The sequence below is a fragment of the Pinus tabuliformis genome, chromosome 7, assembly GCF_031772625.1.
Source record: "Pinus tabuliformis cultivar Carrire ecotype Pingquan chromosome 7, CPIR1, whole genome shotgun sequence".
NCBI classification, from domain to species: domain Eukaryota; kingdom Viridiplantae; phylum Streptophyta; class Pinopsida; order Pinales; family Pinaceae; genus Pinus; species Pinus tabuliformis.
In genome coordinates this window covers 2070920927-2070940137 of record NC_142293.1, presented here as the reverse complement: position 1 = coordinate 2070940137, position 19211 = coordinate 2070920927, and the positions used below count along the sequence as shown (strand labels likewise).

The following is a 19211-nucleotide window of genomic DNA, read 5'->3' as shown; positions in this document are numbered from 1 at the left end:
AAAACTCCTTTATCTTAAGTTTAAATCCCCCCTGCATTACTTTATTAACTCCGCCATACTCCTAAAAAACCCATGAAAACCCATAAAAACCCATAAAACCCCATATATCCTAAGTTTTGTTTCACCCCGCTTTATAAAGATAACTCCGCAAAATCACATTTTCCTGATACAAAACCCATTTAACCTTCCCCCTTGGTGTGGTTAAATAAACCCCGCCGCAGTTAACCTTGGTCCCACTCCATAAACCCGTGCATTATACTTTTAACCTGCACCACTTCTTCATTAAATAATTACAAATTAAGTGTAATCATCCCTCGGGCCTCGCTAATCTCCGCCCGACTGCTCTTTGTGCATCTTGACCACGCGATAGCCGTTAGATCTATCACCCTCGGATCTAACGATGCGCATCCATATCGCGTTCATTTCTTTCCCGAGCTTTAAAGGCCCGAGAGCACGCAAGATCCATGGTTTTGCTCGGGCCTCTTTTGGCTACGTGGCAGCTCCACGCTAGCTCGCGTGCTCTCAAGAAAATACCGCCTGATGGGCAAAAGCAGTGGCGATGAGCCTTAATATCGCCTCCCCGCTAACGCTGAAACCATCACCGTTCATATTATAAAATTTCGCGCCTAGCCGTTACCCGTTAAAATGCTGAGCACGCTCATTTTCGCTCTTTTCGCTTGTTTTTCACTAAAAACTTGCCTTAGCCATTTACGCCACCCTGAGCCTTTGCAACTGGATTTCGCCATGGATTACCTCCTGAACACCTTTCGGACTCCATCCACAGTTATTCCCAATTCAAATACAGCCTTCGGTCACCTCCTCTCAAACCTGGATTTTATTAATGAATTGTTGTATTTTGCAGGTAATTAGAAGAACAGGGACTTGGATAAACATTTTTGATGCTAGTTCCAAAACTTGTTTACACCAAGATTCGCAAGGAAAATGTACTCAGAAGCCTTTATCTAGAAGAAAAGGACAATTATCACAGTATAAAAGAAATCATTTACACACAGGCAGTAATGGTTAAAATACAGATGAAATCATTTTCACCAGCATAGCAAAACATTCTTACAAGCTACTCTCCGAGAAGCATTTTGTATTCTACATAGTAAAAATCATTTTTTACTAAAAACACAGAAGCATGAAAGAGTGAGTAAGATTTACAGTGAAAAGTAAAAGTAAAAGTAAAAGTAGAAGCAGGTGACAGAGCATACAGTTAAAAGACTAAACCGAGGAAACATACAGTTGAAAGCAGGCAGATGAAAGTGTATAAGATGAAAGGTCATAAGTAAATATGATATCCAACGTGAAGACCAAACAACCAAGCAGCTTAAAGGGAAAAAGATCAGAGACTAAAAGATAGAAGAACCTAAATAACGAGAACAACAAACAACAATTCAATAGTTGTCTCTATCTTCTTGCATAAAGATATTTCTTTTTCCTAGATTAGTTCTCAATACAGTTTGAGATATTTTGTAAAGTTCTTTTGTATAAGTACTTCATAATTCGAAGTATTCAGGGTGGATTGCTATACATTTGTAGAGTTATTTTGATCTTAAACTTAAGGGTGATTGTACCAATTTTCAAGTCAATAGACTGGAGCAAGTAATAAAAAGATTGCACTAGAGGATTCATGAGATGAGCTATTACAGTGAAGTATCTTCTTTGTCTGATTTTGTTACCTTCTTATGTGTTTCATAAACTTAATTGTTATATAAATTTGAATGAATTAACTGGAAATTTAATTCAGAATTTGTTTAAGTACACTCTGTTTTGCACAATTAGCCATTTATATGTTTTCCTCTGATACCCAGATTTGAGATCCCTTAATTGCTCTCTCGTCTCGGTTGACCTCTTTCACTTCTCTTCATGATACGGTCTAGGGAACCGTTAATTTCTCCCTGAATCCGATTGGAAAACATTTCACCTTCAAGCCTTTGAGATCTGTAGTAACTCCTGTATCTTGCCCTCTAGACACTGTTTTTAGAACTTAATCCAGTCTTGTTTGTCTGACATTTGACCCCATAGCCCAATGGTAAAAGACAACCCTTTTCATATAAGTAAGTCATCCCACCACCCAAATCCAAATCAAAATTATCTAAAACAAAGTTAAATCATAAAGAGAGACCTTTCTCTGAGATTAGGAAGGCTAAGTCCTGATCTCCAAAAGTGGTTTGTGGTTACCTCGGTGATTTTTTTCTTTAACTTTGAGAAATCACTGAGAGATAACATAGTGGCGACCATATTGGGGAAGAGAACCTTTTCTTCAGAAAGATCATACAAAGACCAGATCTGATCTATGATGGTGGATAGTGATCAGACACACAAAAGTTAAAATCATCCACCTGGCGACTCCAGCTCCAAATCAATTTCACAATCAAGACTCCATTGGAGGAATGAACCTAGAACAACATGGGAAGATTAGGCGTCTAACTTGGATTGCAATCCGAGACATTATGTTCTTTCTCATCAAGAAGGTTTTTCAATGTATATTGTATTTTATAGAAGATTTTAAATTAATATTTGATTATTTTCCTTTGAAGATTGTAAATATAAGTTCTCCTTATCCATTTGAGCAACATCTTTTTGAATCTTATGATGATCATTTTCCGATTGAGAAGCCTCAAACAATCAAGACTAATCTTACAATCCCTGTACATATTCCTATACCTTGTAAGGTTCCTGATAGATATAAGCCCTTCATGTTACCTCCTATACTCTATGATTTACTGATAACTATTACAAATATCTCCCTAGTTTTGATGGAGAGAATGGTATCACTGTCCAAAAACATATTTAAGGTTTTGAGAATTATCTGGACTTATTTGAGATTGATGAAAATGATGTTAAAATCAGACTTTTTGCTCTTTCTTTGCAAAGTAGAGTAAAGAGTTTGTTCAAGAATCTACCTATTGCAAGCATCTCAAATTTCCAGCAATTTGTCATATTTTTCTTCGATAGATGGATAATCAAAGTCAATCTTTTTGTGATCATAGAAGAATATAATCAGTTGAAAAGACAACCGAATGAAACAATACAACAATTTTATGATAGATTTAATCAAATCTATTATTCAATGCCATCAAATATAAGACCTCTTCCTGATTTAGCTCTCTTGCATTATCCAAAAGCATTTGATCCAGAAATAGAATTTCAGCTAAGAGAAAGAAACCCAACAACTCTTGAATAGATGCAGAACATTGCAGTAGATGTAGAAGTTAATCTGCAAATTAGAAGAGAAAAGTTGAAAGAAGAAGTAGAGAAGAACAACATTGCAGAGGAAAAACTCAACATTTTGGTAAGAAAAATAGAGGAAAGGATACAGAAGATCACCATGAAAGATAAATTTTTTGCTCAAAATAACCATGACCTATTTATTTCACAAAAAGAAGAGTTTGATAGCCATGAACAAATTCCTGCTAATTCCAAGTACCATAGGTCAGAAAATGGATTTATAGATCAATATGTGGAAGATGAATCTATAGACTTGGTGTGTATGTTTGATGACATTCCTTCTTTTAATGATTTGCCTAAGTATGATCAGTGTGATGATAATTATGTTCTTCGAATTCAAGCTAGCTTTATATAGCAATCAGAAACTAGTTGGGAGGATGAGGAAATTCAGTTTTAGCAAATTAAATATAGTGATTAGCGTATACATATCAGATATAAGGATGAGAAAGGAAGTGCAGAAAAGTTGGAAATAAGTAAAGTTTCTTTGCCTCTTTGTTTAGCTTCATTTCAGTTCATTAGAGAAAACTTTATATCTATCAAAAATCAGCAATCTTTAGGTATTGATATTGACAACAAAGAAAACAATGAAAGTCTTAATCAGGATTCTTCGGTTTCACAATTAAAATTATCAAATTTCATTGAAACCCCTGATAAAATGACACAGGGAAGTTCTATACCACTATGTTTTGAATCATTTCAGTTTTTAAAGGAAATGTGGTATAAAATCTCTAAAGAAAAGGATAAGCAGCTTGTAGAAATCTATGAATTTCCATTCAGACCTATATGCAATAAGTTGTAGCAATCCTTCCAAGTTTTTTATGATCCAATTGTTGATATGTTGGATAATGAATGCACTTAGAATTTTTATTCATTAACTAACTATGAGATTCAGGATCAAGATGATAAAGGTTTCATCAATGAAACATTTCAGTCAGTAGAAATATCATCACAAAGCTTGTCTGAAAATCTGCAAGGGGATAAAGATAAAAATGACATTTTAGTTTCATGGCATGGAAGTCATCCAGAACAATAGTGTATATATTTTGGAAGATCCTTTTGTACAATTTTTAGAGTCAACAAAGGAAATAAAGTATTTCCTTATCTTCTCATTTGTTGACAAGATTATATTGGCTTGTAGAACTTCAGTTTTAATCACAAACAAGCACAAGCAACAAAATCCACCAATGCATATAATGCTTGAATGGTTGCATTGGTTGTTTCATTTTACCTAACCAGTAGTTGGACAACTGATTAGAGTAAGTAGGTAGGATTTCAGTTTGAATAAATTCAGTTTTAAGCAGCAAGTATTGAAATAATTCATTAAAATTTAAGACCAAGAAAAAGGCCCTTAAGTGTAGGATTTTAGTTTGAATAAATTTAGTTTTCAGCAGCAAGTATTGAAATAATTCATTAAGATTTAAGACCAAGAAGAAAGCCCTTAGGTCTTGCTGATCTAGTAGTTTGGTTTGAGGTTAGCAATACCTTTTTTCAGTTTTATATCAGATTTCAGTTTGCAGAAAAGGTTGTGATTTTAGTTTAAGATTTTTAGTCACAAATATAGTATAACAAAGCAGGTGCAGGCTTGGGATTGGTCCAATGGATCAGGCTACTAGTCAACGATGTTCTTGACATTTCACAAGGAGATGCCATCCCCAAGTGGAGCCACTGTTAGGTTTCTATAATAATAGGGATCATAATTTTGAATTGACTATGTTAAGTCTTGTAATATTGTACATACCTTTTTTTTTTGCAAATGTTTTCCATATTAAAAAATTAAAAAATGTAAAGAGGGTATGTCCTAAAAGAATAATCAAAGGACAAAAAGAATAAGAAAAGAACAAAAATTAAAAAAATATGAACCCCAAACAAAAACAGAGCATGAAAGTGTGCAAGTCTAAGTGCCACTACTTTTTACTTTACTGTGCAAAATAATGGTTGTGTGCAGCTTGTCATAAATGCTATGTTATGAAACTAGCTCAAGAAAAGATAGAAAAGATAGATCAACGCCTTAGAATTTAGCCTCTTCGAGGGGGCAACCTCCTTTACATTACATAAATGAACAATTCTTTGATGATACAAATGACAAAACCTCCTTTCTATATATAGGAGTCTAAGGAGTCACAATATAATCCAGTCGACCTAACAATAATAATATAAAGCCACAAAAATAACAATAGAGGGATTCTATGGGGCACAGAAATAACAATATGGGGTTAATAGGGGCACAACAATATAAATAAGGGGTATAACTACAATATTAATGGGGTAATCACTAGTATTATAGAGACCCAACATGCCCCTCTCCTTCAAAAAAGTGTTGTTCTCAACGCTTGAGTAGTTCTAGATACTTCTGCATAAAATTCTCATCCTCCCATGTGGAATCTTCAACGTATAAGTTCTTCCACTTGATAAGATACTCTGAAATTGATCGATTTTGTAGCTGTCAAGTTCTTGTTTCTGTGACTGCTTCCGGTTCCAATATAATTTTTCCTTCTTCGTCAAGTTCTGGCAATATTGTTTGAACTGGGAGCTTGTCGCTTATAACCTTCTTTAAACATTAAACATGGAAAACTGGGTGCAATCGACAAGCTGCAGGAAGCTCCAATTTGTATGCCATAGTACCAATCTTTTGCAACACCTTGTACGGACCATAATACTTTGGTGATAATTTATTATCCTTCTTAGCTTGCTTTAGGGACATTTGCTTATATGGTTGTAGCAGTAGGAATACCCAATCACCTACATCAAAACTTCTTTCGCTGCGATGTTGATCTGCCTATTGTTTCATTCTATTTTGTGCCAACACGAGGTTATCCTTTAAGAGTTGGAGGACTTGTTGTTGATGTTCGATGTGATGTTCCACTGCCTGAACCTTAGAATTTTCTCTTAAATATGATGTGATGGATGGTGGTTGATACCCATAAAGTGCCATAAATGGGGTCATTTTTGTTGCTGTATGGAAGGAAGTGTTATACCACCATTCAGCCAGAGGCAACCATTTGACCCATTGTGTCTGTTTATCAGATACAAAGCAACGAAGATATCCTTCCAAACATTTGTTTACTATCTCAGTTTGCCCATTAGATTGAGGATGATAAGATGAGCTATGAGCTAACTGAGTACCAAGACAAGAAAATAATTCTGTCCAAAAATTTCCAGTGAAAATGGGATCTCTGTCACTTACAGTAATCTTTGGGTTTCCATGTAGCTTTTGAACTGTTTCCATAAATGCAAACTGTACTGGCTTTAAATGGATGTGATAATGCACAAAAGTGTGCATACTTGGTAAGTCTGTCAACTACCACCATGATGACACTCTTTCCCTCAGACTTGGGTAAACCTGTGATAAAATCCATTGAAACCTCCTCCCAACGTTGGCTTGGAATGGATAAAGGTTGGAATAGACCCGGTGTCTTAATTGTTTCAACTTTATTTTGTTGGCAAACCAAACATTCCGCCACAAACTTTTGAATATTTGATTTAAGGCCATCCCAAAAAAATTCCTTCTTAACCCTGTGGTAAGTTTTTAAAAATTCTGAGTGCCCTCCTAAGGGAGAAGTGTGCAATTCCATAAGAATCTTTTGTTTTAGCTGGGAATTCTTACAGAGGTATAAGCGATCTTTGTACCATAACGAATCATTTTGCCAGCTAAATGTATCAGAAGTACTGGAATCTTGTTGTAGCTTTCGAATAAGTGCCCACACTTCTTTGTCATTCTTCCATTCCTCCCTTGCTTCGTTTATCCAATCTGGTTGGATAATAGAAATGGCACACAACAATGCTTCCACATCCTCATCCTTTCTTGAGAGTGCATTTGCCACCACATTTTGCTTACCTTTTTTGTAGATGATTTCAAAGTCATAACCCAACATCTTTGTGACCCACTTTTGTTGCTCTTCAGAGGATAATCTTTGTTCTAAAAAGTATTTAAGGCTATCATGATCCGTTTTTACCTTGAAGTGTCTTCCCATTATGTAGGGTCGCCATTTCTTAAGTGCATGGAGTATTGCCAACATTTCCTTCTCATAAATAGCTTTGCTTAAAAACTTTCCCTTGATTGGACGACTTTCAAAAGCAATGGGTCTTTCATCTTGCATTAAAACAGCACCAATTCCATTTCCTGAAGCATCACATTCCACAATAAAGGTTTTTGTGAAGTCCGGTGTAGCTAAGACCGGTGCTTGGCACATTGCCTCTTTAAGATGTTCAAAGGCCTTTGTCGCTTCCGGAGTCCATGAAAATGAATATTTCTTCAATAATGTTGTTAGAGGTGTTGCTATTCTCCCATAATTCTTAACGAACTTGCGATAATACCCTGTCAACCCAAGAAATCCTCGCAGATGCTTTATGGATGTGGGGATTTTCCTACAATACCCCTTAATTCAACTTCCTTTCCTTCCACAGAAAATTTCATGAAAAGTTCTTGAAAATTAAAAGCTATTGTACCCAAGGATTGTAGCCATTGGACTCCTAGTACAACATCAACACCTCCCATTGGAATGGAAAGCATTGGGCTAGTCAATACATATTCTCCCATGGATAACTTGATATTATGGCACTTTCCAGAGCAATTTATTGTTCCTCCATTTGCTATCATCACTTGACACTCTGGTGCTGGATATAGGAAGCAATTCAATTCTTTTGCTACCCTACAATGAATAAAATTGTGGGTGCTTCCTGAATCAATCAACACTATTACCTTTTTCTTCTTGATTTGTCCTTCTATCTTGATGGTTTGAGGAGTGGTAATTCCCGCCAATGCATTGCAAGATATGGTCGGATTTATTTGTTCTTCATCTAGGCTTTGTTCCTGGAGTATATCCTCTTCTTTTGACCTTTTGTGTATTTGCTATCACAATTGTAACAAAGTCCTTTTGCTCTTTTTTCTTCCAATTGTTGTGGTGTCAACCTTGTAGGTTGTGGAAGACTATGGGAAACAACACTTCCGTCTTTATAGTTGTGAATGGTATGCTTCCTAGTTGGCATAATTTTGCTTTCCATTTTTCTTGCTAACCTGAATGCCTTCTCTAATGAATTAGGTTCCCAAAGGCGAACATCATGTTGGATATTATCCATTAAAGACCCTATGAACACATCAATCCTATGCTCCTCTGGAATATCTTTTACCCTTATGTTCAATTTTTGGAACTCCTCAATGTGCTCCATTACTGAACCCTTTTGTTTGAGACTTATCAATTGGCTAAAAAAAATGTTGCTTTTTGTATCTTCATAAGGTGCTATCAATTCTTCCGTAAAAATTGCCCAAGTGATAATTTTTTTTACGAGAGCAAAGCCATTGATACCATACAAACTGATTTGGTTCCAAATATACAGTTGCCATACGTACCTTTTGTGTGTTTTGCACATTATTGAGATCGAAGAACTGCTCCATCTGTAATATCCATGTGGCGAGATCCTTGCCATCAAACTTCCTCATATCGATTTTTGGAATGTGGTGGGTCTTCGATCCAACATTAGCGTCTATGGAATCATGATTAACATTACTTTTGTTCACATCATGAGTTTCCTTTACAACTTTTTCACCATTAGTAAGTATTTCTTGTAGAAAATTTGTCAAATCTGTCTTCAAATCTGCCACGTCTTCAAATTTGACATGTCTCTCTTCAAATCTGTCTTCGAATCATCCATCTTAGCTTCCATGCCCTTTATCTTAGCTTCCACGCCACTTATCTTAGCTTCTGTTAGCTTTTGTGAACGTGACATTTGTTTCCCTTGTTCTTGTAATTTTGATATATCATGTAGCATTTCTTCCTCTTCTTCATGAGTCATGCTAGAGCTTTCAGGTTCCTTACTAGGTGTTTGCATTTTCTTTCCTCGGGACATCAGTTACCGATAATAATGCTTTACTATGCCCTTTGAATTCCGTTAAACCAAGCTTACACAAAAATTTAAAAAAAACTACACACCTTTTTTCACCTTATAGAAGCCAGATATTGAATCTGATGTATCTCCGTAATTTCTGATCATCCAGTTCTGAAATTGCAACCTGTAGTAGCCTTCTGCGTCCTCTTTCCAATGCCACAAGTCTGACCCAAATTGGATTCTCCAAGGAAGAGTTATGTGAAATCTCCCACAGTGACCTGCTTTTAAACTAGTTCAGTAGAGTAAACTTGTACGACGTGCCACGAGTCACTGTTTCAACCTTTGAATCTGAAACACACATACAGGAAACTACAGTCCGTCCTCTTTCTGTACCTTCTTACGAAATTTCAATCTGATCCCCAGAGAGAAAGTTATGACGATTTTCCCCAGGTCATCTGTTTTGAATGTAATTCAGGAGTCTGCAAAAAGACCAACTTCCTCAGATCATATCTCCGCAAATATCGCGCCAAAAGCTCTGAAATTCGGACCCAAGGTTCAACGCGATTTCTTCTCAAATGAGTTTTTTTTTGCGACTTCTGAAACGTCACAGAAAAAAAAGTTATAGCGAAAATGCCACGATGACTTGTTTGGAGCAGCGAAACCCTAGAATCCAAAGCTCTGATACCAAATGTTATGAAACTAGCTCAAGAAAAGATAGAAAAGATAGATCAACGCCTTAGAATTTAGCCTCTTCGAGGGGGCAACCTCCTTTACATTACATAAATGAACAATTCTTTGATGATACAAATGACAAAACCTCCTTTCTATATATAGGAGTCTAAGGAGTCACAATATAATCCAGCCGACCTAACAATAATAATATAAAGCCACAAAAATAACAATAGAGGGATTCTATGGGGCACAAAAATAACAATATGGGGGTAATAGGGGCACAGCAATATAAATAAGGGGTATAACTACAATAGTAATGGGGTAATCACTAGTATTATAGGGACCCAACATGCCACAACCCATGATAATCAAATTGTTTAATCTTGACTACTTCATGCTTTAAATTTCATGTTTATAGATAGAAAATAAAGATCTAGCCAAACTGTTTAATCTTGGCAGATCAGTAGTTAGGTAGAGAAATAAAAATGTGCTCATAAGCTTAATCTGAGCCATTGGAAGATATAAGATTAGAATTAGATAATTTACTTTTCAAAAGAAAAAGGAGAGAAAGGGTTTGCTATTTTAAATGCACCCAATAAAGTGAAGAAAAAATGTTAGGGTAAGTAGAAGAAAGGTTGCAAAAGTACAAAATTGATTGAGGCATAAGCACATTTATCATGCTTAATCCTATGTTTTAGTGTGCAGGAGTACTTATGAAAGTGAAAGGATGTTCACAAGTTGAATTGGCTAACTTCCCCTCATTTCATTTCACCCCCCACTACATACTTACTAATTTACCCATTATCCCATCATTTCCTAAGAAAATACCCCTTTCCCTTCATTTTGACCCTTACCCTTTTTCCCTAGTGTGAAACCTATTCCCCTTTGAGAAAATCATTTTCCCCTTATTAATTTCCTTATTTCACACAAAAAGCCCATAAAACCCCTTTATCCTAAGTTTAAATTCGCCCGCCCGCATTACTTTATTAACTCCGCCATAATCCTAAAAAACCCATAAAACCCCATATATCCTAAGTTTTGTTTCACCCCACTTTATAAAGATAACTCCGCAAAATCACATTTTCCCGATACAAAACCCGTTTAACCCACCCCCTTGGTGTGGTTAAATAAATCCTATCGCAGTTAACCTTGGTTCCACTCCACACCACTTATTCATTAAATAATTACAAATTAAGTGTAATTATCCCTCGGGCCCTGCTAATCTCCACCTGACTACCCTTCGTGCATCTTGACCGCGCGATAGTCGTTAGATCTATCATCCCCAGATCTAACGATGCACATTCGTGTCGCGTTCATTTCTTTTCTGAGCTTTAAAGGCCTGAGAGCACGTGAGATTCGTGGTTTTGCTCGGGCCCCTTTTGGCTACGTGGCAGCTCCACGCTAACTCGCGTGCTCTCATGAAAATACTGCCCGATGGCCAAAAGCAGTGCGATGAGCCTTAATACTGCCTCCCCGCTAAAGCCGAAACCATCACTGTTCATATTATAAAATTTCGCGCCAATTCTAGCTGTTACTCGTTAAAACGCTGAGCACGCTCATTTTTGCTTTTTTTGCTTGTTTTTCACTAAAAACCTGCCTTAGCCATTTACGCCACCCTGAGCCTCTGAAACTGGATTTCACTATGGATTACCTCCCGAACACCTTACGGACTCCGTCCATAGTTATTCCCAATTCAAATACAGCGTTCGGTCACCTCCTCTCAGACCTGGATTTTATTAACAAATTGTTGTATTTTGCAGGTAATTAGAAGAACAAGAACTTGGATAAACATTTTTGATACTAATTCCAAAACTTGTTTACTCCAATATTCGCAAGGAAAATGTATTTAGAAGCTTTTATCCAGAAGAAAAGGACAATTATCACAGTACAAAAGAAATCATTTACACAGAGGCAGTGATGGTTAAAACACAAATGAAATCATTTTCACCAGCACAACAAAACATTCTTACAAGCTACTCTCCAAGAAACATTTTGAATTCTACATAGTAATTTTTTTTTTTTACGAAAAACACAGAAGCATGAAAGAGTGAGTAAGATTTACAGTGAAAAGTAAAAGTAAAAGTAAAAGCAGGTGACAGAGCATATAGTTAAAAGACTAAACAGAGGAAACATAAAGTTGAAAAACAGGCAGATGAAAGTGTATAAGATGAAAGGTCATAAGTAAATATGACATCCAGCGTGAAGACCAAACAACCAAGCAGCTTAAAGGGCAAAAGATCAGAGACTAAAAGACAACAGAACCTAAATAACAGGGACAACAAACAATAGTTCAATAGCTGTCTCTATCTTCTTGCATGAAGATATTTCCTTTTCCTAGATTAGTTCTCAATGCAATTTGAGATATTTTGTAAAGTTCTTTTGTATAAATACTTCATAATTCGAAGTATTCAGGGTGGATTGCTATACATTTGTAGAGTTATTTTGATCTTAAACCTAAGGGTGATTGTACCAATTTTCAAGTCAACAGACTGGAGCAAGTAATAAAAAGATTGCACTAGAGGATTCATGAGATGAGCTATTGCAGTGAAGTATCTTCTTTGTCTGATTTTGTTACCTTCTTATGTGTTTCATAAACTTAATTGTTATCTAAATTTGAATGAATTAACTGGAAATTTAACTTAGAATTTGTTTAAGTACACTCTGTTTTGCACAGTTAGTCATTTATATGTTTTCCTCTGATACTCGAATTTGAGAACCCTTAATTGCTCTCCCATCCCGGTTGACCTCTTTCACTTATCTTCATGATCCGGCCTAGGGAACCCTTAATTGCTCCCTAGATCCGATTGGAAACCATTTCACCTTCAAGCCTTTGAGATCCATTGTAACTCCTCTATCTTGCCCTTTAGACACTATTTTTAGAACTTAATCCAGTCTTGTTTGTCTGACATTTGACCCCATAGCCTAGTGATAAAAGACAACTCTTTTCATCTAAGTGATCCCACCACCCAAATCCAAATAAAAAACCCAAGCACAATCATTACTAGCCTAAAATTAATTAACTAAAACAAAGTTAAATCATAAAGAGAGAGCCCTTTCTGAGATTAGGAAGGCTAGGTCCTGATCTCCAAAAGTGGTTTGTGGTTACCTCAGTGATTTCTTTCTTTAACCTTGAGAAATTACTGAGTGATAACACATCCTACCCATAAGACGGGCTTGTTGGGATTGCCACTCATTTGGCCAATGAGCGAGGAGACTTAGGTATATGGAGGATCTTTACCTATGGCAGACACATCTAGTAAATTGATCCTCCCAAAGTCGGGGATGCATGGTGTTCAACCACTTGATAACTGGGGATCATGTTGGATACGACATTGGGTATTGAGGATCTTTACCACTTGTGGTAAATCGATCTCCCTTATGGTCGATGAGGATTAGTTGGTAGTTATAGGGTTTGGAGGATCTTTACCTTGGTGGTAAATTGATCTCCCCTATGATGATTCTTCTTCGTTAGATCAGGGCATCATTGTTTAGTTGAGATATGATGCAACAATGATGATATATGGACACCTGAGATGAGACTTATGATGCAGTTGGAAATTCCTCCCAAGCTGAGAGGGAGTGTTGAAATTTGGGTAGCTATGGGATGAATTTCCCATGAAAAACCCAAATCCAGCTTATAGATTTATCAAAATGTGCTCATAAATTGATCCAATTCTGTTCTCAAAACAAGATTAAAAAAATAAAAAATCTCAAGTTTGAAATACTACAAGGAAGCTATAGTTTGAGGAGCTATAGCTGAGCCACTGTCTGAGGATGTACAGTCTGAGCCACGTCTAAGGGTTGCAGGAGGTTGAGGTCTATTGATGTAGGCCGAGTTCTGCTCCAATGTAGGTTGAGGTCTGCTCCCAAGGTGGGCCGAGATTTATCCACAAGAAGACTAAAATTTTAACAATAGACTTCCTCAAAAAATGCTGACCAAAAGAACTTCCAACAAAGCTTGATCACTAGACTTCAAGAACAGATCAGAATGTTACCAAAACCACATCCCATGACCCTTATAATCTAGAAACCATAAACCGAGGTATATCTTCTTCAATTTGCTGCAAGGTTCATGTGATATGAACTTGTAATTCTTCTTGCTATAGACTGAACTCATTGTCCTGTGCTTGGACGAGTTGGAGGTTGAGTGGAGAAGAGTTGTATATTTCTATTGATTCGATCATACATGAACAGACACATCTGTTTTGGAGGGGGACGACTTGACAAAGATAAAAAATAGGTATTTTCCAACTTGTAAATGCTAATTCTCTTCAACGAGGAGTTAGGAGGCAAGTGAATACTTTTTGGAAAGAGCTTAAAAAGTGAATACTTTTTGGAAAGAGCTTAAAGTCCTCTTTAAGCTTCTGTGATTTTTATCTTAATTTGAAAAACCTTTGACATCAATAACAATTAATTTCTACAACATACAAAGATTTAGATTAGGAAGAGAGTGCTAAAGACAGGAAGAGCACATTAGGATGATGATTTAGTTTTTGTTCTGCTTGGGTCGAAAGTAGACATTTGTCGCACTCAGGATTGCAGAGGGCAAGTATATTGCAACTAGTTTAGCGAGTTATGAAACAATATGGCTTTGGAAGCTGCTTGCTGTATTGTTTGATCAGGTGCAACAAACGATCGAGATGACAGGTCGAAGCACATCAAGATCATGGTACCAGAACATCTGAGACATGATACAAAAGGGAGCAATGGGGGTCCAATACATTTCTACAAACGAGTAGGATGCTGACATTCTTACAAAGCCTTTGTCCTAGGGTGAAGTTTGTATACTCGGGGACAAGCTTAGATTAGTTGAGAATGCTTCCCTTAGTCAAAGGGAGTGTTGATGTTGTAGCATCAAGGCGCAGACATTCTTCCTAGGTCAGGATATAGAGAGGTCAAAGTATTGACCAGGGGCCACAAAATATGGCTAGGGAAAATGGCCCAGAGGGCATCAAGGCTGAGAGTACTCCCTAGGTGGAGTGCCTTCGGCGTCGAGCAAGAGAGTTACCATTCAATTAGCATGTAGGAATGGTAATAGCCCAGGGTTTCACCATAGGTCATAGTTGTTGACCAGGTTACAAGTGATGATTTGTTGAGCATGATGTTGATGCAAGATGCTTTCCATAGGTAGTGGATTGACACATCAACATGGCTAGCTCATTCAACCTTTTTCCTCAGGGGAATCATTCTTTCTGGGTCCAGTATGTTGACCAAAAATAGGAAGAATGGTCCTAGAAGCCCAAAATTACTCAACCATAGAGTTGAGTGGGTGCTTTTAAGCGTCAGGTTCAAGATTACTCTCCAAAGAGGTTGAGGGAGCACATTTAGCAGCAAACCTAGAATAAGGCCTTTGGATTTGGGATGAGGATTACTCAAATGAATTGAGTGTGCCCCTAGGGTTTAACCATGGGTCAAAGAGATTGACCAGGAAGATGGTGAACCAAGACTAGTTTGTATACCATGGGTTAGAGGTGTTGACAAGAATCATGGTGGCTAGTTGATGCTAATGATGTACAATGGGTTACATATGCTAATTAGAATTATGGTACCTAGTTGATGTTGTAGATTTTACCATGGGTCAAAGTTGTTGACCAGGATTATGGTAATCAGATGATGCTGATGTTGTTTTAATTTTTTTTGAGAGATATTCGTCAACAAGAGAACATCTAGATAGTCATTATGAATACTGCCTTAGCTAAGAGGGAGTGTTGATTTTTGTAGCTATGGTTGGTCTTCATAATTAATAATGCTAACCTTCCAAATATATGTACAATAAATATAAAACATACTCTTCATGTCGGCTTCAAAAGAGAAATTTTGATTTTTGAATTTTGAATTTTGGTTCCAAGAAAATCAGGTTGGCCCTCCAAGTCGGCCTGCCCCTTGTCACACCTATTCAGCCTCCTAGGATTACTATATAAAGGCTTTCGACTTCCTTTCCCTAACACAATTTGGATCACACCTAAGAAGAGGTCTGTCTCTATTCATGCAAGCGAAGAAGACAAAGAAGAAGAACGCCAAAGTTATCAACTAGTTGACTGAGCTCTCTCTTTCTTGTTTGACCTTGCACATGTTGCATTTTCTCTCTCCTGTTAACTTCACTCGTGTGATAGAAAGGTCGAATTTCTGGGTATCTGTGGGCAGCAGGCACGGATTTTTCAGGTGCAGAAGTGGGCCAAAATTCAGCCCTGGCAGATCAGACCAGACTGAGTTTAGTGGGTAAAATATTGACTTGACAAGAGGGTAGGTTGATCAGGTTTGACCAAGACTTTCTTGCTGGTCAGTTTGACATTCATTTTGACTAGTAGGTTTAGATGTATCTCTTGAAGAATTTTTCTAAGGAAAAGGTTGCTAGGTTTTTTTCCTCCAAGTGGGTTTCCCTAGGGTAAAATACTTGTGTCTCTTGTTTGGCTGTCTCTTTATGGTCCTACTGGCGTTTTTGTTTCTATTGTTGAGATCTTCTGTGTAACTACTTTATGATGAATGAGAATACAAGAAAGATTAATATAAGAAATCATAAGAAGTAATTATCAGATTAGAAGACCTTGAAAAATCAACAAGATCTAATCTCCACCATTGATGTAAATGGGTTAGGATTTTATCCCAGCTCTCTATCACTTTGGATATTAGGGATTTCACTCAATGAGAAATTATAAAGGGAGCCTAAGGGGAGGAGGAAGGTACAACATTATGATTGAGAGAGATTTTTTCAAGCACTGAGAGGCTTGAGTGACTTAAGAGAAGGGGAAAAGTGTGAAGTAGGATTTTCCGGAGAGCAAATTTGGGGAGGCTGAGAATTCCACAGTGTAGCTGTGTAGGAAAGAGGAGGCCGAGACTTATATAGATCGAGTTTTGCCAAGGGCCAAGTTATTCTTCAGGCAGCCAATTCCTCTAGGTCAAATTTCCAGTGGGACATTTCCAGGTTCAAACAATTGCTGTAATTTATGTGTATTTCTTTGTGAGTCAAGGTGCTAAATTTTCCAGATTAATAAAAGTGAAGAGAGGTTTGATTGGGAAGATTTATGTGCTGTTTGTGACTGATTTTTTCCGATTACTTTCCACTACAAATTTATTGTGAAAAATTAAAAATACCAGTGTTTATTTTCAGCAGTTCAAAAATTAATTTGTTAAATAAATTTCCGGGTATAAACTATTTGCTGTGAAATAGATCAGATCTGGTATTTAGAAGTTAATGCATTATTCCTGGCCAAAAATAGGCCAACCCAAAATTGGTCTGTCCCCTGTAAAAGTGTCACTAACTTCTAAGTTTAGCCCGACTAAAATTTTGTAGACTAGTCCAACAGAGATTGGTCATTTCATCTTTAACACGTTTCACCCCTACTAAACTTTGGTAGAGTACTAGTAGCCCAACTGAGAATGCGCTGTTCATGTTTAATACGTCAATGGTCAAACCTTGATGAATGTTTGTATTTGTCTTCATGTTTTTTGCTTTTAAGATCAATATCAATATATATATATATATATATATATATATATATATATATATATATTTTTTTTTTTTTTTTTGGTATGCCTTCTCATTTGATTCTGCCGTGTAGGTGGATATAAGAGTGGCACCGGGAACTCATCAAACAGAGGCTGCAGGTTATTCCCTTTATCATTACCTTCATAGGTTTTTTTACCATCTTTATACATTTATGTTTTTCCATATTTGTGTTCATCATAAGTTAGTACTAGCCATGCCTTGTGTCTGAAAGTGTGTTTTTTTCGATAGAAGGATAGTCTCCTTTACATTTATTGTGTCATTGATTGTGCTTAATTCCACTCCCATTATATTACCTTGGTGTATTGTCATTTGTTTGTGAAGGATAGTCTGAAGATATAAATTATAGAATATAAAAGACAAACCTTTTGTTAATATATCTGTATGTACAACAATATGCAATGTCTGTAGAGTAATAATGGAATGCAGAAATTAGTCTAGTAAAGGAGCAGGAGATTCATAAGAATGCTCATGGGACACATACATGAAATATCTAAGAAATTTGAAAATAATGCTTTTTCTTCATGCTGCAGTAAACAAGCAACTCAATGACAAGGAACGTGTGGCAGCTGCTTTAGAGAATCCAAATCTTTTGGAGATGGTAGATGATTGTCTTTCTCCTACGAACAATTGATTGCAAGGGTTTATACCTGTAATAGTACACATATGTAAACTTATAATTGGGCTGAAAGCATCACAGAATGCTTGAACTCCATTGGGGATGAATCATTACCAGAGGATATTCTCTTCTAGGAGAATGTGTTAAGGTTGTATCATGTGCATGTCTACATAACTTGTTATCCTTGTTATTTTGAGGTTAATCCCTTTGGTTGCCTCCCCTTGTCGGTTTTCCTAATTTGAAGCTAACCATGTCCAACATATGTAAACTGACATTATATCAATAATTGATTGGAATAGCAATTAAGTACTATTGTTTTTTTCTTGCTCTGAAATTTGTCAGAATTACAGTGTAGCTTAGATTTAATGGGGCACTATTTGCTGTTCAATATGTCTATTATACCACACTAGCAAACTGTTAATAAAAGGAAATGCCACAGAATTGGAAGAGACTGAAATTTTGTTAATATGTCCAAAGAATGCTTATACATTGGAGAAAGGGAAATGCTAGAATAATGGTGACTTATTATATATTGGGTAATAAACTGATTGAATATGCCATCGATCTCTTTTGTGTGTGTGTAAAACAGTCATATTACAGAATTACAAATCAATGACTGTGTAAGGCTTTGCTTCCTCTTCCTACAATGCTATAAGTGCTAACATATCTAACGTATGTTCAAGGACAAAATGTTTAGCAGTTATTTGGGTTGCAAGCTCGTCCATTAGCCTATTAACACTCCTGAATGATTCAAAGGTATGTTTCCAACATTTATTCCAAATGATTTAGACAGTGGTATGTTTAAGCAATCAGTAAAAGGAGCAATAAATTTTTGCATAGAGAACTGAGTCTCCAAGGACTGCTCTTCAGTGTAAACGGTGGTGAAACAAGGCACAGAGGTGTGATGAATATCCTTCTGAAGAGATGATCTGGCAAAGCCACATTCTCCGAGAATATGCTTCTAATCTTCCTTTCTTCCACACTGAACACGAGATCTGTGCATATGACCTGATTTGGGTAACCTATGTTTTCTTGGCAATGCTTGTAGAGGAGATCCAATGTATGGCCCAGATTAAAAGCACAAGGAGACTTACAAAAGAGTCAATCCTTTTTATTTAATTTCCATCTATAGTTTGGATTATCTATAACTGATATTCTCTTCTTGATCAATCCATACATTACTCGTATATCATATTTAAAATGGGCTTTCTATTTGGCCCACTTAAGGCCGCCTCAAACTTGTCTCTTGGGTTAATAACCAATATGATGTACTTGGTATTTTTTTTAATTTTTTTTTGTGAAATATGCGATTTTGAGCAGTGTTTCTACAAACAGCTGAATTAAACTTGGAGTCGGCTG

The 19211-nt window shown here is 36.6% G+C and overlaps 1 protein-coding gene across 3 annotated transcripts in view; it reads left to right on the top strand.

The window, feature by feature from the left end:
- Positions 1-18164, top strand: part of LOC149256821 (protein AE7-like) — a 201921-nt gene extending 183757 nt beyond the window's left edge. For all 3 annotated transcript variants that reach the window (XM_089460894.1, XM_089460893.1, XM_089460895.1), the window contains 2 exons: positions 17289-17334; positions 17767-18164. In XM_089460894.1, the coding sequence (XP_089317020.1) occupies positions 17289-17334; positions 17767-17867 (147 nt within the window). In that variant the 3' untranslated portion in view covers positions 17868-18164. The remainder of the gene's footprint in view (positions 1-17288; positions 17335-17766) is intronic.
- The last annotated feature ends 1047 nt before the right edge of the window (positions 18165-19211 follow it).